Genomic DNA, 22413 nt, shown 5'->3' with positions numbered 1-22413 from the left:
TTATGTGGTTTTATGAATGAAAAAATACAAGTTGTGAAAGTGCAAGTCAATATATGGATACTGTATTATATATATATATATATATACCCGTGTAATTGGTAAGTGTCATCTCGAGTTTTTTTCGTAACTACTAAAATGCTATTGTAAGGCTTTTTTTAATATTTTCTCTCTAAAAACGCATTAAATGCTATTGGACGGCTTTTTTAATATTTTGTCTCTAAAACCGCACATTTTAAAATTATAGATTCCGCCATCACGATACTCGATATTACGAGCGTCTTTTTTTTCACCGTCGTTCGCAAATGTCTACAAATAGCAGCCCAGAGCGACCGCTATTAATGTGCGCACCGTAGGGTGTCTTTGCTCTATCACGTGACGCCAGCGAGGTATAGTGCAAACAGAACGAATTCTTCCGCCACGAGAAAAAGTTGTCCGGAAACGCGTCAGAGCTGTAGTCACGTGGGCGACTGACGTCGAAGCCAGGTCACGTGACACGCTGTGTGCGCGTCCGCCCTGCAATGTGTAGTTCCACGACGAAAACAAGCTTCAGCGATGGCGGTGCACAGTCGGTAAGTAGTCCTACGATTTTTTGTTTATAGCGTTTTTTAAATTAGTTTGCCATCACACATTCGATGTGTTTTGGACATGTCTAAGAGCCCTCGTTGCGACACAACACGTGGCTCCCGCGTACAACCGACAAAAGAATCTTAGCCTAGCTTAAATCGAACTTAAATAACTAATTCAACCCTCGGGCCCAAAATTTTAGAGAATTACAAAATAGAAGAAGTATAAAGAATTGAGAATAAAAGGGGTGACTGGTCAAAAGAGAGAGAAAAAAAATCTCGGATTCTTCACGTAATAACTTCCTTCTTTCCTAGCTTGTCCTAACACGTCCTTCTCCACTCCGGTCTCGTACTAATCTGATTCTCTTCCTGTTCGGACCTCCTTTCGGTCCACCTAGTCCGTCAGCCCCTTTTGTCTAACACAGTACGGACCACATCATAGTTATGTGAACAAAGGCCGGAAGTGCGGTTTTTCCATAAGACGTGGTCACAAGAATTTAGGGAAGGGGAAAAATATAAGAAACATGGCTTAATAAAGCCACACATTAAATGTAATGTAATATATGTTGACAATTCAAATAAACGAAATGTGATCGAGTAGGTGCCGAGGTGGCGAGACGGAGAAAGAGAGCGAGAGTAGCTCGAAGGAACCAGCTGGTTGTAGAAGTGTTTAGTTGTGTTAATCAGCAGTGCACAAACTGCGGCCCGCGGGCCACATACGGCCCCTTATTAATGTTTATGCGGCCCGCGGACGGTACAGGCCAAATCCCTTCTTTCGAAGTTTCTAAGTGTAGAACTTTTCCCTTTCACAAAGTCATTAGCACCCAACTGTTTTATAACTTTCCCTGAAGTGAGAAATGGGGGTTGTTCTATAAATAAGTCTATTTCTAGCTAACACTTTCTGGTTTAGATATCGAATATTCTAAGTCTAATACATAGTATTATAACGATTTTTTGAAGAATCAAATAAAATAAAATGATGTTAGAACGTCATTTCCGATGTTATCAGGAAGTTTCTATTTTGGCGGGAAATCTTCAATTTTATGCTTCGGAAAACTTGCTTATTCGTCTAAATAGCGTCAAATAACAAAAATAATGAAAATAGCGCTGAAAAACTATGAAAACAACGATTTTTTATGATTTGTTTACATTCTAGATTCTGATTGGTATTGTCCAATTTGAATCAATCTTTTCTGAAAAGACGCTTATTCGTCAACCTAATGTCATTCAAACTAGAAAAAACTAACCAGAGTTCAAAAAGAAATGTACAAAAAGCTATAACAACCAATAATTTACAACAATATCTTTCCATAGACTAAGAATAGAAAAAAAATTTTTCGCATCGAATTTATTATTATTAAGTTGGACCAAGAAAATTAATACTGTAGTTGGAATAGAGTCATTATGATTAAAAGGAAGCCGTTTGCACTAAAATATTTTGGATTTAATAATTATTACAAGCCGCGTCAAGCCATAAACTTTTCAACAAAGAGGGTTGTAAAATGATTCCGTGTAGCTAGAAAGCTGCGGTTTCTTTTGTTTGAAAGAAAACAGATATATTTAGGTTATTTAAGTAGTAAATTAATTGGAACTTTTTATTTACTTTTATTTTTACATTCTTTTTTTCGTAAATTTAAAATTAAATTATTATTTTTAATTTTTCACCTTGCTGAAAAACTACCTTGGGGACAGGCAAAAGGAGTTAGTCCAGTATCATTGCATAATTCACCAACAGCAACTTTGTGCAAAGAAGCTGGGATTTGAACGTCTGCTGAAAGATGTCTATGATACTGTGAACTTAATCTGCTGTCATGGACTCAACCATCAACTCTTCACATTATTTCTTGAAGAAATAGATGCTGATCATGCTGACCTGCCCACGTATACTGAAGTTCGTTGGCTGAGCAAGGCAACAGTCCTCAAGAGATTTGTGGAGCTATTGGGGCCTATTATCACTTTCCTCAAAGAACGGGGGAACACTACAAGGAATTTGGAGGGACAAAGATGGCAGTGTGATTTAGCTTTCCTTGCTGACATTACTGCTTATCTAAACGACCTTAATTTGAGATTGCAGGGAAAGATGCAACTTGTTTCTCAGTTGACAAGTAACATCAATGCATTTATGACCAAACTATCACTTTTCAAGTCCCACATGCAATCAGAGAACTTTACACACTTTCCACATTGCAAGGCCATGAAAGAGAAATACCCACATATGAAGATGGATTACTCTGACCAAGTTAACACCCTCCTTACATCATTCAATGAGAGGTTTGGTGAATTCCAGAAATACAAGATCTACCTGCAACTTTTTTCAACTCCATTTGATGTGAAAGTGGAAGATGCCCCTCCAGATGTCCAACTTGAGTTGATAGACATCCAGTGCAGTGAAGAATTGAAATCACAGTTCAAAAATTCTAATCTCCTCACATTCTACAAAGAACTGCCAGATACATCATTTCCAAAACTGAAAGACAATGCTCGATTTTGTGCAAGCATGTTTGGCAGTACCTATGTATGCGAACAAGCATACATAGGTACTGCCAAACAAGCTTGCAAGTTTTCGCTTATGAATTTAAACAAGTGCAAAACACGGAACAGGTTAACCAACGAGAATTTGGAAAATCTGCTGGTTGTTTCAACATCTGCCATTACACCAGACATAAAGAAGATTGCCGCCAGCATCCAAATCTCAGCCATCGCATTAATCGCTTGGAGGTCCGGCCTCCAGTCAGTAAAAACTTAATCCTAATTTGGCCCTTCTTCACAAAAGGTTGTGCATCCCTGTGTTAATAAAGAGTTATTCGTACCATATTATCTGGTCAGTTGTGTCGTTTATAGTACAGTACATGGTGGCAGCGTAGAGGACAATGTATCAGATCCCAGCGCCAGAAGTTTTTAATTTTCGTCCCGAAGATTGGAGAACATGGATAGGGCGTTTCAAACGATTTCGAACAGCGTCTGGACTCCATAATAAAGAGGAAACTGACCAGGTAAATTCTTTCATATATTTAATGGGACAGAAGGCCGAGGAAATTTTGGCGTCATTTAGTCTCCCAGAACAGGATAGAAATGACTATTCAATAAAGTTAAGGTGGCATTCGAAAAATACTTCGTCCCAACTAAAAATGTTATATACGAAAGATATAAATTCTATTCTCGGTTTCAAGAAGAAGGAGAAACAGTGGAGAAATTTGTAACTTCATTATATAGTCTAGTTAAAACGTGTGATTTCCCTGCTTCGTTTCAAGACGAAATGATTAGGGACAGAATAGTTTGCGGCATTAGAGACAAAAAGGTTTCGGAACGTTTGCAACTTGAAACGGAACTAACTCTGGAGAAAGCAATAAACACTGCAAGACAGGCTAAAACAGTAAAAAAGCAACAAGAAGCTTTTAAGAACAATTCCGGGAATAACATATATGCATTACGCAAAACTACACGTAGGAAGAACGTATTTTCGAAGCCAGAAGCTACCGACAATTCGTTTACCAGAAACAAAACTTTAAATTCCTGTTATTGGTGTGGAAAACTGGTGAAACATACTAAATTTAATTGCCCTGCACGTAAGGCGATCTGTAATAAGTGCAAAAAAGTAGGTCATTACGCAAAAGTTTGTAAAGCTAAAGTGAGTATAAATGAAATAGGAGAACCTAATCAAAGTTCATTTCTAGGACATGTTAAAGGGGAAAGTAATATAAACAATAGCGTTAAGAGACAGCTTAACCAGTGGAATTCAAACAGGATCGCCAACATGGTAGCATTTCCATGCATGCGCCGCTAGCATCGTAAAATATAAAGATTCGAACATATCAAAAATTATTTGCACATTCTTAACAGAATTTCCGGACGTCTGTTTGAATTTAAATATTCTGTTCCTTTCGAACATCCTGCACATTTGTTTTGTTAAAATTTATTCTTTTCACCTGAAGACGACGATTATACACTCGTTGAAAGTGCTTGTGTTAATAATAAAGGAACCATTAACGCTGAACTCAGTGAAGTAGTATCCAGAAACTATACAAATATTGGCGCGAGTTTTTAAACTTATTTTTATTTTAAATAATGGGAATAAAAATATAATAAATGATATGCAAATAATAAATATTAAAATGAAAACTATAGTGAATGAAATAATGATAATGGATCTGTGTAATGAGAATCAATTGTAAATAGATATTAATCAATTCCAGTACAAATTTTTGAAAAATTTAATAATGTACAAGAATAAATCAGTCTAAATTATCTATAATAAAATAACTGATAGATTTTTGAATAAAAATTCATTAATTAACAGGGCTTAAAGCAATCATGGCAGTGAAAAAAGAGAGTTCACACTGAAAAAAAGCTAATAGTGTTAAAGTGAACTAAAAGAGGCATTATTAAAAAAACACACACACATATTTTGTATCAATAATATTGCATATGATATTAGATTGATTTTTTATTGGACTGAAAAAATTAAATATGAAAATAGTTAGGCTGAGTTTATACTTCAGAAAAGTGACCAGTAAGACTGCATTAAGCCAGAATGGGCCTGCATTAAGTTTTCATGCCCCGTATGAAGTTCATACCATTATACAGCAAAGGAAATGGAAGAGTAACATAACTACCAGAATGTGTCTCCATATAACATGTCAAATTTCAAATGCCATTTATTTCAAGGTGCATTTTTTGATTTCTTGTTTAAAAAAATTTGTAATTAAAGATGATTTTCTTTTGTTTAAGTCATGCTGCAGTTTCTGCACTTCTCTTGTATTCTCCTCTTCACTGAATTTTCTTAACACCAGAGTAAGCAATTCACTATAAAGTTTATGTATTAAAGGATCATTGCACTGAAAATGCCCAGTAAACTTTGTGAATAGTTCAGCACTAGATATTCACAAATAGAGTTTAGCTTTGATGGTAGAACACTTCAATGACTTTGAGATTATCTTATATGAAACACTATTCATTAAGCTGGAATTCTTGAGGAATGTACTTTAGGAAGTATAATATGAGTCCTTCCCATTGTTTGATCAGTCATTTTGCTGCAGAACCAAACATCAGTCATCTAGTTGATGAATACTTCATAAATTTGTTGCATGGCAAATTATGTTTCTCTTGAATTTTTGTGTATTCATCCCACCTAGATGGCCATCCATCAAAAAAGCTGTGTGTTGCTATGATGAGATCACCACCATCTCCGCCCAACTCTCAGGCCTTTCAAAAAGGCATTGTGGATAGTATGAATGCTGCAAGTCCTTTTTTGCGAGTTGTCAGAATTTCATTTATTAGACACAATACTTTTTTGTTTACGTTTGATCCATTGCATCCAATCATCAGTAATTTATCAAAAGGTAGATATGCAGCTTCAATTGCCAGTATTATTTCTGATTTAATTGTTTCAGCATCTGCTTGCCCAATAAATAAGGTCTGGAAATGTCTGCAGACAACTTCCTGTTGTTCCTCTGACCAGTATCTAATCAGTATTTTCAGTTATTTTCTGTCTTCTACATTACATGTCTCATCATAAGAAATACTATAATATGACCATTGTGCATCATCTACCATTTGATCAAAGAAATATGCGGCCAAAGCTTCAGTGATTAAGTTTGTCACTTTTTGATGTGACAATGAGAATTCTTTTGGAAGATTGTCTGCACACTTGGCATTGATTGTTTCCTTTATATCATAACATGATGCAAATTAATAATTGCTGGCTATCATTTTCATAGTCCATATAAGCTCTGCAATGTAAGCACCATTTTTTGCACTACAAAGTTGAAGCACTGGTTGTTGCAATGATTGGTGTTCTGAACTGGCACCTGAGTCTACAATATTGCTCACACTAGCAACATTTTCAACACTAATACTTTGACATTGAGACATCTGAGGGGCAGTCGTCAGTATTAACTGTTTGGGACCAAAGGCTTCATTGCATTTATTTATATGTTTCTTGGAGCTTGAATGTTGAAGGATTGCAGTATGGGGGTGTGCTGATCGCTATTTTGCTCCTGAATGGATTTACAAAAATAAATAAATAAATTCCACATGGAAAGTGAATAAAAGCTAAAAAAGCAAGTTTGCCTCAGAAAAAGCTAAAAAAGGGAGGAGCTATGAAAAAAAGCTAAAAAAGTGAGTCACTTTAAGCCCTGATTAATGATACATTAATTACAAATTTGTTATAATACTTTTGTAACTTTTATAATTATAACAACAGAGAACTTAATAATTTACAAAGATACATAATTTTAGTTCAGTTTGAGATATTTCTTTCTAGTAAATGAATATATCAGGTCTACAATTAAAATACCTAAAAGAATCATAGACCAAGTCTTCATTATCCAAATATACATGATTGATACAAGTAATTATGTTAAACAAATTATGATATTACATATATGTAATGATCAAACTGTAAGACTGAATTAACTATTGAGCTAAAACTTGGCTAATTAGTTTCATAGATATTTCATAATTTGAGCTAAAGATAAGCAGTTAAGCTGCTATTTTTTATTGAATGGATAATCTCCAATAACAACATTCATCATGGTCAACATTTGACATAAAGATCACTTGCAGTGATGCACACAACTGCATGACATTTCTACACGTTGCTGTTTTATTGATGATGAATCATTTTTGTATGATTACAAGTCAACAGAAATTTCTTTATGGGTTTGCATCATACTGATATAACTGGTATTTTGTATGATAAAAGGGATTTTGTGACACAAAATACCAGTTACATCACAAAAATGGGGTTTTTTTTAAAGCTTATTTAATAAAAAAAACAGGACTAAATTTTTGGGAGAGTGTTGATTTTGCAAGTAAAGTGGTAAAAATTTTAGGATTGAAAAAATTATTATTATTGTGGTTTTTGAGTAATGCAACAAGTTTGTATATTAACATCGTGTGATCTGTTTGCTTCTTGATTAACTTAATAAGATTATAACAGTAATATCATGTGACCTTGACAAAATGATCTCTACCTGTCTGCCTAGGTCAGTGATGGTGAACCTTTTCCTACAGCAAAATAACTATGACACAACTGTAGGAGTAACCAAATGAAAAAATCAAGCAACGAGTTGCTTAACTTTCCTGACAAAATTTGGTGGTACCATCTATTATAATTTTATTAAAAGCTTTTTATAATTTTAACTATTATAAAATTTGCAAAACTTAATTTTGAGGGTAGGAATGAGTTTTATAAAAAAAATTGTAAATGCTAATAATGAGTAAAATTGTCATTAAATCTGACTCTACTGGAGATACAAACAACCTCTTTATCTCATCACTCCCTTGGCTTTTAATCACCAAAATTTAATATCATCAGATACACAAACCTCTCTACAAAATTTCAGAAATTTTCAACAAAAAGAACAGAAGTTATTAAGATTGAAAGAGGGTCAATAAAATCATGCCCCAAAACATATTAACATAAAGAAAAAACTCCCAAATTTTTTTGCATTTCTTGCCATTTCAAGGTGTTCTGAGTCCAAAAAGTAAAAACTCTTTGGGGGATCAGTTTTTGACTAATTGCTATGCTATACTTTCCCTCTGTTACAACCTCTATATAACAACCAGGAAAGTAAAAAGCAGTATATTTGTAGAACTCCAGCAATATATTTACAGTAGACCCCTATAATGCAGGTTCATATAATATGGATTCGTATAACATGGTGAAAAAATTGCAATCGTGTTCATATAAACACGCTAAAAGAGACTTGTATAATATGGTAAAACGTTATCGCAGACTCGTGTTGCGACAGGATTGGTCGAATCTAGACCAATAATGGATATTGCACAAACCGTTGAGTTTAAACAAGCAGCAGATCTACTAAAAGCCATTTACAGTAGACTCCCCCTATAACGCGGGTTTATATAATGTGGATTCGTATATTGCGGTGAAAAAATTGTGACAGTATTTGTATAAAGATGCTAAAAGAGACTCATAAAATGCGGTCATCACTGACTCGTGTCGCGACAGGATTGGTCGAATCTAGACCAATAGTAGACAAGCAGCCGAACTACTTACATGCTACGGAAAGTTTAGGCGGGTAAGTTGAGTTTATTATCGTCTGTACAGTATGTAAATTAGGTACTGTAAGTCTAATACAGTACCTAATTTTATACATTTCTTGTGAAAAAAACATTTCTTATTCAACGGCCATAAAAATTATTTCTATTAATGATGTCTCCAAAGTTCAACAAATTTTTCGCAGAAAAATAACTTATCAGAAATTGCACCTGCTATTTGGTGTGCTGCTCCGCAACGAAAACATGCTTAAGCAATGGCGACGTCAAACGGTGCACACTCGGTAAGTAATCCTACAACTTTTTGTTTATAGCATAGTTTATATGGATTATTCCCAAAAAATTATACGTGTTTTGGAAATGTTGAGTCAAATTAGTCTAGAATCGATTAATTTTATGAAAGAAAACCTTTCAAACAGCTGTAGTCCCTAAACTGCACATGTGCCAGGCTGTGATTGGCTCATGTATTTAAGTGACTCGTACGAAACGGAACGTATCTACCGTGTTATCAGGGGTCTACTGTTATTAACCAAAAACATTTTTGACCTACTATCGGTTTTCTTCAGTTGAAACATTAAACTTAAATAAATAAAAAAAATAATAATCAAAAAACATATTGAATACAACAGAAAATATCAATATAATAAACATATTAAATGCTTTTCCTGAAGGTGAGTCAAAATTGAATTAGAATTTTAGTAACTCCAACTCATAAGTCAAACATTTAATTTGATTATAGTCGACCCCCTATAACACTGTTGATAATTCCGTTTTATATGAATTCCATGTTGTACAAGTCACTTAGATTTTACAAATACGTGTGCCGGGGTGTGAACGGCTCACGTATTTGTAAAATCTAAGTGACTCATACAACAGGGAATTCATATAAAACAGAATTATCAACAGTGTTATAGGGGGGTCGACTGTAATTAAAAAAAAATAACAAAGAAATGCACTTACAGATTTTACTTTACCTTTTTAATCTATATCAGAAAAATAATAACAAACTATGTAAGTGAAAAGAAAATAATAATGTGATTATAATGAAAACAAATATTTAATGGGAAATCTGTTGTTTACTTAATGATAATTTTTCTCAGGTTCATAATCTTTGATCTATAAGACTTTTTACAACTTTAGGAGCCTACTTTCACACTACATATGCAAAGTTTTGAAATATATCAAATATGTTTTTTATAATTTATAAAAACATAAGTTGTCCTGTGGGTCACAAGTCTGCCATCACTGACCTAGATCAAACAGCAAAATTTTCTGAGGAGGCTGTACAAAAGAAATCCAGAAAAAGTAATGAGTTTTGCATTAATGGTGTTACTTTGTTCATAGTAAATAACAGGTAACATAACAAGTTTCAGATTGGTTTTTTAAATGATCCAAAAATTACATTAGTCTGAGGGAGATCAGTAAGGAATCATAGTTCTGTAGCATGAGTGGGACAAGACTGGCACATGAAACAAATTCTTGTGAATATATTTAGCCATAATGGAATGATCATAATGTATTAAGTTTGAAACTTGTCCATTAGATAATCCAAATTTCTGAATAGCTTGTTTAGTATAAGAAAATGCAGGGTAACTAAATGAGATAAAAAAATATACATGTGATCTAATATGTTTGGATTTCATTTATTAAAGCTAATTTAATTAATCTAACAGATTTTTTTTCTGAGTTTGTAGTGCAGAAAATCTATTATGGTAAGTGCATAAGTAAACCACTATAATTCATCACATTGTGTTCCATTAAAATAAAGCACTATTGGGATGGTGTTAATAGCATGTGTAAATTGAGTAGAATTGTTATTGAGGCTTATATTAATTGTGAATAATGTATATATATTGAATATAATGTTATATCAATTCACCAAGAAATCTTTATTTTCTTAGAAATTACACAAGTTTCATGTATACAACTTTATAAAAATAGTGAGAAATTTACATAAATCAGGTAAGAGTTGAAAAAAAGAATACCTAAAGTTTATTTTTAAACAAAATGTTACCATTAAGCCATTTACAAAAATATTTTTTCTCTCCCTTTAGTCTATGTTCTTATTAAAACATTAGTTGAAATGAAAAAATAAGATAGACTATGCATGTATGATTTCCAACATACAATTGTTTATGAAAATTAGTTTTGTTTAAGGAATTATGGAAAATGAAGCTATTAGAACTAATTATGTATTTCTACTTGTTCTACTCACTTTAAACTATTCATTAGTGAGGTAAAACTTTTCATCAGTTTTTTATATTTTATATTGTGTTTACTTCAAATAATGTTTTGATTTAACATTAAGAAAATTTTTAAACTTCTAAGAAGAGTTTTTAATTTAGCATAAGTGAAGTGTGCAATGCCATTTTTCTTTAAATACATTTTATTGAAGAATTGAATTCTAATGCAATGTTTTAAGCTGCAAAAAATTATTGTAATCATAGTGATGCTGTAAGTGGCTGTATTTTAAAGTTTAATTTATGTGAAGTCACAACGTTTAAAGTGCCAAACTGCAAGTCATAACTTTTGGCACTTAAAATGTTACAACTTATATTTACATCATCTTGATATTCCAGAGAATTTGTAACCTAGTGAGTTTTTTACCATTTTATTGTAAAATTGAAATTAATTCATTCACTAGAAAAAGTGTTTTTTATCTCTCTTGAAAAGTTTGTTTTTTGGCATTTATAACATTTTGGCATTGCACGCTTCTAGTATGCTTTCCAAGAACTTTATCATTTGCTTTTTATCAATAAGGTTTAATTTCATGTTTGCTAGAAATCTCTATAAAGAAAACAGAGTAAAGGTAAGTGCTTTGAAATTATATCATAAACAGAAAATTTTGCCACAAGAAAAATCTGCCAAAACTTAACACTTTAAAAGGTATTGGAATAATTTATTTATATCTTTCAATTATTATTTAAATGTAAAAACTTATTTATGTAATTGTTTAAGTTATAGGTTTTTCACTTTAAATGCTTTTTTTAATATTATTATAGAAATACGTTGAAGGTTTCTTCTATGAATGTTTTCTTATTGAAATTAAAAGTAAAGAAACTAAACTCCATTTCCTCATACATTGCAGAAAAGTAATCCTCCATTTTTTTTTTTTTTTCTTTTGGTTTTTATTTTAGAAAGGTAGCTAATTCATTTGTAATTTTGTATTTATGGATTATTTTGATTATTATTGTTTCTGTTAATGTAATTACCAGTTTGCATAAAGCTCTTTAAATTAAAGCCACACAAACTAGCTAAGAACAACATTGTTTGCTTTGATGATGTGAATAGTAATGCAAAATGAAAAGATGTGACAACTTGTGAATCACATTGTATGTCTGTCATTATAAGTAATGCTTAGAGATTACCATTAATTTAAAAATTGTATACATTATTTAATTTGAATTCAAATTAAATAATTTATATAATAATTAAATTCAATACAAGATGACAATTTAACTGCTTACTTTTAATCCAAATTATATAGTATCTATGAAATTAATTAACTAATTAACATGTTCTAGCCCAATAATTAATCTCGCCTTATTGTTTGATTTATGACAATATTTCTGATTTTAGCATCTACATTGCAAACCCACCACAATTTTCATAATATTAGTTTATCTGTAATAAGAATAATTATATTAAATAGAATTAAATATATGAAACAATTCTTACAATTCACTTACACATAAGATAAGCAATTTTTGTAACTGGTCTGCTTATGTAATAGATAAAAATAGGAAAGCTACAATATAATGGTAAACAGCAAATTCCAAGCAATTTAATGCTTATGAATTATTATTATTTTTGTTTGCCACCAACTGCCCAAATGATTACAAGGTGTATCATAGAGTAGAGGGGTATCATATAGAGCAGATATTCCCAAACTTTTTCGAGTCACCGCCCTCTTGCCTCCATAAAGTTATACCCAATGTCCCCTAACCCATTTTCTCCTGTGTGAGAAAGGCTCGGAAATATTCTTAGAAAAACCTTTTCTATAAACCTCCCACTTTGTGTCCATACATTATTTTCCACATCTGGAAACCATTAAATGCAATGTTTCTTACTCGTTTTGACAGAGAAAAGGGAAAACTTGTTGGCGACTTTTGCCTACGGTCAGTGTTTGGTACCACATCTCTGGCACCTTCTGCTGCCCACTTGCTTTCCACTCACCCAAGATTTACTCAACACCCACTTTAGGAACCACTGGTATTTGCATTCTTCATGAACTACAGAGGTAGCTGCATTTTTACAAAATGGCTACTTTATCTGGATCAAGATCATAGGACTAGTATCTGAGTTGCTTGTAACTAGTCAACATAAAAAATTAATTGTATATTACAGTCCGATATAATGATATATGCTGCTTGTAGCTGTTTATCGAGAAATTTACAAACAATTATTGCTAACGGGAAGCATCATTACAAATAATATTATAAAAATAAATGAAAATATAATTGCACTCTTTGCATTAAAAAGCATTAGCTTTGACATCTGTCCCATCAAAGTCATATTTACAAGCAAGCTATGTTACCTTTTTGCTTAGAACTTCAAGTTTCAAGGGGCCTCAAAAATTTCTACAAAAAAGAATATTTTCTAATAAATCTAACCATCATCTAGTTGTGGAAAATTTCTACAAAATATTTGTACTTCAAGAAAATATTCTGTTGTTCTGAATGTTTTTATGAAAACTATATGTGTTTCTGTTCAAAATTCACTGAGACTTGAATTTTTAAAGCCATGCTTGACTTTTGGACATTTTGTTATAATCACTGGGGTAGTAATTATATTAAAATTTTCTATAAATGCTATCAATTTATGCTCTTAAAATTAATAATTAATGAAAATAGGTCAATTTACTTGGATGATGTATATTTTAAGCATTGTATAAATGCAGTCTTAATGGAAATAGCTTCTAATAAAAAATAAAATCAATACAAGTCATTATTTTTGAATATTTTGTTGTTACTTTTAAACTAAGCAGAAATAACAGATATGTTTTTGTAGAAGAAAGAAAAAGTTCAAGTGATTTTTGAACTTGAAAAAATTTCTATACAACTATGTCATGACATGCATGCTTTACTCTACCCTGAGATATTAAGCAAAATAGACACCAACACACAAGCATGGACATAGATCCATGGAATTCTTTTTGTCTTTTTTTTTTACTTTTTTGGATTCGGGAGGTCTCAAAATGTGGAGATTTGCAAAGAAGGGGGATAAAACTTGACACAATTCCAATACTGTTATACAATTCCTGTTATACAAGTTAAATTTGATATTCTGAATGTGAATATAAGTATATTAATACATTTATTTAAAATAATATATTATATTTGTAAGAAAATATAAAACTTTCTATAAATAAATATAAAAAGCTATAAAATATATATCAGGATTGATCAAATGAAATACAGTAGAGCATCGATTATCCAACCCCCGATTAACCGTCACATCAGTTAACCGACCGTTCTAGTGGGCAAATTGAAATGTCCGCTAGTGATGTGGCGCTACAATATTTGGCTATGTCTTGGCTACTTTAATAGTATTTTTACGTGTTTTAGCTGGCAACATGGCTCGACCATAAAAGGAAGAAAGTATTTAAATGAGGCTTAATTCTAATTTTTAACGATACAATAACGACGATTATTATTTTTAAAAAATTTTTGTTGGGCTTAACATCGATGAAAATTCAACGCAAAGTAGGTTAATAGCTAATATACTAATTACATGAGATATACTATACTTATAATGTATTTTTTCATATTTTTCGGTTATCCGTTTTTTCAGTTATCCGACCAACCCAGTCCCCAATTGAGTCAGATAATCGATGCTCTACTGTACATTCATCCCATCACGCGGTCTAGTGCAAGAGGAGGGGAATGATATCACAGTGGCATGATAAGCATACACCAATGAACAAGCAGGAAGAAGTTCAGATGTCTCTCACATTTTATTTTCAGCATAGAGTAGTGAAAACATCAGTGGGAATTATTCAGAATCTGTCCAAGGTCGATCAGTGGTCGAACCGGTGTCGAAAATAACAGTGACAGATTGGGCTTAAATGTTTCAGGAAGGACATCAGAAAAAGGAAGATTTACCATGGCCAGGCCAGGCACATGTTGCAATAGACAAAACCATCAGGAAGATTGATACAGCAATAAGTGTGGACCATCGTCAGACCTTACATTCTCTAGCGGAGGAATAGCATTCTCTGCTCTTACCTTTCATATGTCATTTAGAACAGTTCAAATGGTGGTTATGAAGAAGCTTTAGTATCAGAAGGTGTGTGCACAATAGATACCATGTTTGCTCAGTGACTATGATAACACAGAATGCATGGGTTTGAGTTTGCACCACTTGCAGTGATACGAGGTGGAGGGTGATGATTTTCTGTCATGTATCATTACAGGTGACAAAACATGGTGCCACTACTTTGAGCCAACCAAGATGAGCAAGCATGCAATGGAAACACTTCTTACTCACCAACATGCAAAAAATTCAAGTCATATTCTGCCTATAAGGTTATGATGACTGCATTGTGGGACATTTACTAGTGGTTTCTAAGACCCTTGTGAGCATCAGTGCCAACCACTACAATGCAACATTGGACAAGCTACATAAAGCCATAAAGAATAAGTGACCAGGCGTGCTATCTCAAGGTGTTATTTTATTGCATGACAAAATCATGTTGCAAAAACTTTTCAACCTTTTTGTGCAGGATGTTTCAGCACAAAAAGGTTGGGATGTTCTGCACCATTTTCCATATATCCCTGATCTGTCACTATGTGGCTTTTATTTGTTTGGACCTTTAAAAAAAACTCTTAAGGGACAATACTGTAACTTTGATGTGGAAGTCAAGGAAGCAGTCAGCCAATTGTTCAAGGACCAACCAACATCATTCTTCAAAATGGTATCTATCATTTTTTTTTTTTTTTACTGTATTGTACTATTCATTAGTACACGGAAAACTACTAGTTTTCCATTCGTTTCTGACTTTTGGAGGCTTAATAAATTCTGAGTCTGTAGACTGGTATAAAAATTAAGAAAAAGGTAAACAGGTTAACACAAAGAAAAACACTTTTATTTTTATATAAATATACTTCACCCCAAATGCATTTTGCCTGCCAAGGCCTCCTCAGTAGGGTTTCTGACAACTAGAATGTACAATAGGNATAATTAATGAAAATAGGTCAATTTACTTGGATGATGTATATTTTAAGCATTGTATAAATGCAGTCTTAATGGAAATAGCTTCTAATAAAAAATAAAATCAATACAAGTCATTATTTTTGAATATTTTGTTGTTACTTTTAAACTAAGCAGAAATAACAGATATGTTTTTGTAGAAGAAAGAAAAAGTTCAAGTGATTTTTGAACTTGAAAAAATTTCTATACAACTATGTCATGACATGCATGCTTTACTCTACCCTGAGATATTAAGCAAAATAGACACCAACACACAAGCATGGACATAGATCCATGGAATTCTTTTTGTCTTTTTTTTTTACTTTTTTGGATTCGGGAGGTCTCAAAATGTGGAGATTTGCAAAGAAGGGGGATAAAACTTGACACAATTCCAATACTGTTATACAATTCCTGTTATACAAGTTAAATTTGATATTCTGAATGTGAATATAAGTATATTAATACATTTATTTAAAATAATATATTATATTTGTAAGAAAATATAAAACTTTCTATAAATAAATATAAAAAGCTATAAAATATATATCAAGATTGATCAAATGAAATACAGTAGAGCATCGATTATCCGACCCCCGATTAATCGTCACATCGGTTAACCGACCGTTCTAGTCGGCAAATTCAAATGTCCGCTAGTGATGTGGCGCTACAATATTTGGCTATGTCTTGGCTACTTTAATAGTATTTTTACGTGTTTTAGCTGGCAACACTCATTCNATCAATTGTTCTAGTCAGCAAATTCATATGACCCCCTAGTGATGTGGCGCTACAATATTTGGCTATGTCTTGGCTACTTTAATATTATTTTTGTTAAATTTTTGCGTGCTTTAGCTGGCAACCATGGCTTGACCATAAAAGGGAGCCAGTATTTAAATGAGGCTTAATTTTCTAATTTTTAACGATACAATAGCGACGATTATTATTTTTTTAAAATTTTTGTTAGGCTTAACATCGATGAAAATTCAACGCAAAGTAGGTTAATAGCTAATATACTAATTACATGAGATATACTAATACACTATACTTATAATGTATTTTTTCATATTTTTCGGTTATCCGTTTTTTCAGTTATCTGACCAACCCCAGTCCCCAATTGAGTCAGATAATCGATGCTCTACTGTNAAATATATATCAAGATTGATCAAATGAAATACTATAGAGCATCGATTATCCGACCCCCGATTAATCGTCACATCGGTTAACCGACTGTTCTAGTCGGCAAATTGAAATGTCCGCTAGTGATGTGGCGCTACAATATTTTGCTATGTCTTGGTTACTTTAATAGTATTTTTACGTATTTTAGCTGGCAACATGGCTTGACCATAAAAGGGAGCCAGTATTTAAATGAGGCTTAATTTTCTAATTTTTAACGATACAATAGCGACGATTATTATTTTTTAAAAATTTTTGTTAGGCTTAACATCGATGAAAATTCAACGCAAAGTAGGTTAATAGCTAATATACTAATTACATGAGATATACTAATATACTATACTTATAATGTATTTTTTCATATTTTTNGATACCATCGCATTTACAATCCTTTAATAACACCAACTCTTCCCAGTATTCCGCTGGCATCACTCCATTATTCAAATTCATTACATTACTTTGCATAATTATCGCGAAATGTTCTTTAAATTTTCTCTTAACTATATTTTTCTCTTTATGTATTATTTTTACATTATTAATATCTAGTTGACAATTGTTCACGTAACAAATCAAAAATACCGGGGATGTATTAATTTTATTTCGTACTGCTGCCAAGTGTTCCGACATCCTCACTTTAAGTTTCCGCTTCGTTTCTCCAACGTAATAATACGGTACTCCACACGTACATTGAAGCCTATAAACCACTCCTTCTTCTTCCAAAAAAATCTTTTTTTCTGTAAGGTTCAGTTCTAATTAATTTAGATAATCTATTTTTTTGCAATGGAGCCAATTGTATTAAGTTTTCACAAAAAATTTTTTTATATTTTTCAAAAATACCTTTGATATACGAAAAAGAAACATACTTTTTACTTTCCTGCTTTTTCTTTACTTTGAAATCTTCTTTTTAAATAATCATCATACCAGTTTTCCAGCAATCTTTTCAGATAATTGTTCAACAAATACTTCTTATTTATTTTTCTAATTTCTTCTATTCTTTTTTCACTTCTGGTTGTTCTAGAAAATATCTTTTTTACTTTCATTAAATAAATATTTCTTCTCTGGCTAATTGGACAATATGATCTAAAATTTATAACTTTGTTTGCATTACAAGGTTTTTCATACCTACTATACTCCAAATGATCTTTAAATTTGGTTATTGTAATATCCAAATAATTAAGTCTATCAAATTTTTCACTCTCATAGGTGAACTTAATATGTTCATTAATTTCATTAGCTTTTTTTAAAATTTTTTCAGGTGATGTTATTTTACTATCATAAATAATAAATATATCATCGACATACCGTGCCAGAAAAACTATTCCACCTAAGTTCAACAAAACTTTATCTATATTTTTCATAACAATCTCTGCCAGCTTTGGGCCAACCACCGAGCCCATGGATATTCCATCCTTTTGTCGAAAAAACTCGCCTTTAACTGTAAAGAAATTGTTTTCCAATACAAATGTTATTAATGATATTAGATATAAAGGGGTTTTATACTCACTTAAACTCTGTATAATCATTTCTTTTGTAATCGATGGATACATTGACACTATATCTATACTCATTAAACGATACTCCGGCAAAATTCTTCCTACTTCTAATCTTGAAATTAAACTATCAGTATTTTTTATACTAAATTCAGAGTTTAATATAACCTGTAAGGATTTCTTTATAAATATTTCTAAATTATATAACAACGTCATCTTAAAGTCTACTATAGGTATGCATTTATTTTGTTTATGTGTCTTAATACGAACATTTAACTTTGGCATTCTCACATTTTCTCCTGGTAATATTTCTTTACTTTCAGTAATCAAAATAGTTCCTTCTTTTATTAATTTTCCTACAATTTTCTTTAATAATTTCATTGGATCTAGATCTAATTTTTCAAAATTTCCTTCTTTTATAATTTCCTGTTTCTTTTTATCTAAATCTTTTAAATTCATTATTATTAATTGCCTTGATTTATCTGCTTTTACAATACATAAATTAAATCTATGAAGAAACTTTTTCAATCTGTTATATTTACCTATATACTTTTTAGCCTTTTGATCCATCATGTTTCCTTGTTTTGTTTTAAACTTCTTTAGATCTTCAGCGATCTTTATTCTCATTTCTTCTTTTATTTTTTTATTAAGTCCACTTTTAGATATTGCCAATTCAATGTCCGCTATAGTATCCAATGATTTATCAAAGTATGGTAAATTCATACCATATGACACATATGGTATGAATTTACCACATAAATCCACACCATATGACAAAAATCTCATATAATCATCTGGAATACTCTTTTCAGTTAGATTTACTACTAGATTTTCTTGCCACTCTCTGTATTCCGATTCTAAAGGATAATCAAATAATTGATTATCCTTTAGAACTGAACCTTACAGAAAGAAAGATTTTTTTGGAAGAAGAAGGAGTGGTTTATAGGCTTCAATGTACGTGTGGAGTACCGCATTATTACGTTGGAGAAACGAGGCGGAAACTTAAAGTGAGGATGTCGGAACACTTGGCAGCAGTAGGAAATAAAATTAATACATCCCCGGTATTTTTGCATTGTTACGTGAACAATTGTCAACTAGATATTAATAATGTAAAAATAATACATAAAAGAGAAAAATATAGTTAAGAGAAAATTTAAAGAACATTTCGCGATAATTATGCAAAGTAATGTAATGAATTTGAATAATGGAGTGATGCCAGCAGAATACTGGGAAGAGTTGGTGTTATTAAAGGATTGTAAACGCAATGGTATCAGTGAGAAAGATGTGTCTTTCGTTGATGTTGGAATGTCTTCTGCTTTGTCTTCGACTGAAAAAGATGTGTCGTTTGCTGATGTTAAAATATCTTCTGCTGTTCCTATTGTACATTCTAGTTGTCAGAAACCCTATTGAGGAGGCTTTTGCAGGCGAAATGCATTTGGGGTGAAGTATATTTATATAAAAATAAAAGTGTTTTTCTTTGTGTTAACCTGTTTATCTTTTTCTTAATTTTTATACCAGTCTACAGACTCGGGATTTATTAAGCCTCCAAAAGTCAGAAACGAATGGAAAACTAGTAGTTTTCCATGTACTAATGAATAGTACAATACAGTAAAAAAATAGATTATCTGACTCCATCGGTTCTTTTTAGAATATTTTTATTGGTATCTATCATGTTCCCAAGCAGCACTTTTTTAAGGTTCCAAGGTGACTTTTTTAAAAAACAAAAATGCATTTTGGTTTACTCATATATTGCATTGTTTAATTATGCCATACTGATGAATATACTGTTTCATTTGTCTTAATAAATTTACTTGAATGGGTTTCATTTGATCAATCCTTATATATTTTTTGACAAAAACATTATGCATCAAGAAGGAGGTGTTTAAATCAAATGAAGCTTTATTTGTGTGAACATAATGGTGATGGAAATGAGTGTTTATAGTATCATATTAAAGAGAAAATTATTTTCTTATAGTACAATGTACAATTTAGTCCAATAGTACAGTTTAAGGAACCTTTTTGTAACTTCATAGTACCTACTCTTGTCAGGATACATGCAGCAATACAGTCAGGCAGGGAGGCAAATAGGCATCATATGCAGGGGTAACACTCATCAGCACCAAAACATTTTTAAAATGAGCAGAATGTCTTTAAGAATATGTGGAGAGCTGCATATGCCTATTTGAATATCTATCCAGTTTTTTAAGATTGTATTTTGGCATTGTATGCTACTTGTATAAAATTTGCTCATAGTTGTAACTGCTACTCCAGATCCCTCACACTCATAGAAGGCCAAAGCTGACATCTATCTGGTTTCACAAGTACTTGATGAGCAACAAATTTGGAGATTTGGCAGACCAAAAAAGTATGGCAATGTGACAAAGTCATTCATGGGACAACCTAACTGTGTGCAACCAAGTATTATATTGCTGGAAAATGACTGTTTACACACCTGCCATGAAAGGAAACAAATGTGGATGTAGGATTTCCCAAATGTGCTGTTGTGCCATCGATATTTCAAACTACTACCAGGGGTGATTGACTGTCGTAAGAAATAGCTTCCCATACCAGCAGTGGGGAAGTGTGCTGCTCAGCAGTAAAGACAGGTCCTCCACTTGAAATTACATAAATTAATTTTCTAGGCTTTATCAGTACATCTTTTATGCCTGTAATAACAATCATAATAAAATATCAGGCTTCTATATTTTAAGTCAATAGAACTTTTCACAAAATAATGGCTACCTGGCATTTCAGATATTACTCAATCACTTCTTTTTCATTGTCTATTACTTTTCCAGTTGTTAAAGAATATAATACTGAGAAAGTATAGTGATTTTGACCCCCCTTTTTTTATTAATTTCTCAACATTTTGACACTCAAGGAGCCCAAAAATATGTGTATGTTGGCATCTATTTTGCATTATATCTCAAGACTGGATGAACCAAACATTTTGAAACTTGGCAGAGTTATTTCTATATATGAAGCATTGGTGCTATTAAATTTTGGTGGTTAAAGGTCAAAAGGGAGAAATAGAGGGGGGTTTGTGACATGTCTTGAGTGGCGTCAAACTTAATGAAAATTTTATTCATTATTGTCATTTACAGTTTTTTTTTATAAATCTCATCTCCACCCTCAAAATGAAGCCTTTTTTTTTATAATAATTAATAATATAAAGATGATTTTTAATAAAACTTCATAATAGATGGTGCAACACAATTTTAAATTTGTGCTAATGTGTCTTAATGTTTTTTTTACTTAGATATTTTTTTAATTAGAGAAACTACTACTTATATGATTTTGTTATTGTTTATATTTTATATCATAGTATAATTGAAAATTATAATGGATTCCTTAACCTCCTGTTCATTTGTCAGGAAAGTCAAGCAAGAGCACTTGCCAGCTTTTATTTTTCCAGCTGTAGTGTATGCATAACAAGGAAAAAAGTATTGGAACTGTGTCAAATTTTACCCCCTTCTTTGCATATCTCTACATTTTGAGACTTCCTGAATCCAAAAAAGTAAAAAAAAAGACAAAAAGAATTTCATGGATCTATGTCCATGCTTGTGTGTTGGCATCTATTTTGCTTAATATCTCAGGATAGGGTAAAGATTAAGAAACAAAATTTGTGTAATGACTTGTATGTGAGGGGCATTGATACTATTAAATCTTGGCAGTGAAAGGTCAAGTGGTGGGGAGATAGAGAGGGTGTAAGGAACCAAGTCTGAGCTTTATTTTTATTTTACTTTTATTTTGCTTTCATTATATTTTGTTTGGGGCTTATGTTTAGTTAAGACGAAGGTTTCCTCACCATTCACCTTAGTAACTTAAAAATAGAAGAAAAACCAACTCACCGACGAAAGAAAAGCGCCGTAGAAAAACTCGCGCACACTTGCGCTTCCCAAGCGGAAAAAGTAAGTCCGCACCGAGAAAAAGGGGGGGGAAGACCCCACAACCCAGTTAGGAATCGCTAAACCTTAAAA

At 32.1% G+C, this 22413-nt stretch overlaps 1 protein-coding gene and 1 long non-coding RNA gene across 3 annotated transcripts in view; both read left to right on the top strand.

Moving 5' to 3' along the window:
• Nucleotides 1-2231: 2231 nt before the first annotated feature.
• LOC111632962 (general transcription factor II-I repeat domain-containing protein 2-like) lies at nucleotides 2232-3618 on the top strand. The gene is made up of 2 exons (XM_023377482.1): nucleotides 2232-3092; nucleotides 3123-3618. The coding sequence occupies exons 1-2, from the start codon at nucleotides 2644-2646 to the stop codon at nucleotides 3307-3309; spliced, it is 636 nt and encodes a 211-aa protein (XP_023233250.1). The 5' UTR covers nucleotides 2232-2643; the 3' UTR covers nucleotides 3310-3618.
• Nucleotides 3619-10682: 7064 nt separating this feature from the next.
• Nucleotides 10683-22413, top strand: part of LOC111632963 — an 18773-nt gene continuing 7042 nt past the window's right edge. The window contains exons 1-3 of one of the 2 annotated variants that reach the window (XR_002757972.1): nucleotides 10683-10818; nucleotides 11364-11468; nucleotides 11585-11674. This is a non-coding gene — a long non-coding RNA (uncharacterized LOC111632963). Of the gene's footprint in view, nucleotides 10819-11363; nucleotides 11675-22413 lie in introns of both variants that reach the window. The other variant, XR_002757971.1, reaches the window with a different exon arrangement.

Source organism: Centruroides sculpturatus, unplaced genomic scaffold (genome assembly GCF_000671375.1).
Source record: "Centruroides sculpturatus isolate CEXI.00-Female unplaced genomic scaffold, Cexi_2.0 scaffold814, whole genome shotgun sequence".
NCBI lineage: Eukaryota > Metazoa > Arthropoda > Arachnida > Scorpiones > Buthidae > Centruroides > Centruroides sculpturatus.
The sequence above is the reverse complement of the archived record's forward strand: the minus strand, read 5'-3'. Positions and strand labels throughout refer to the sequence as shown.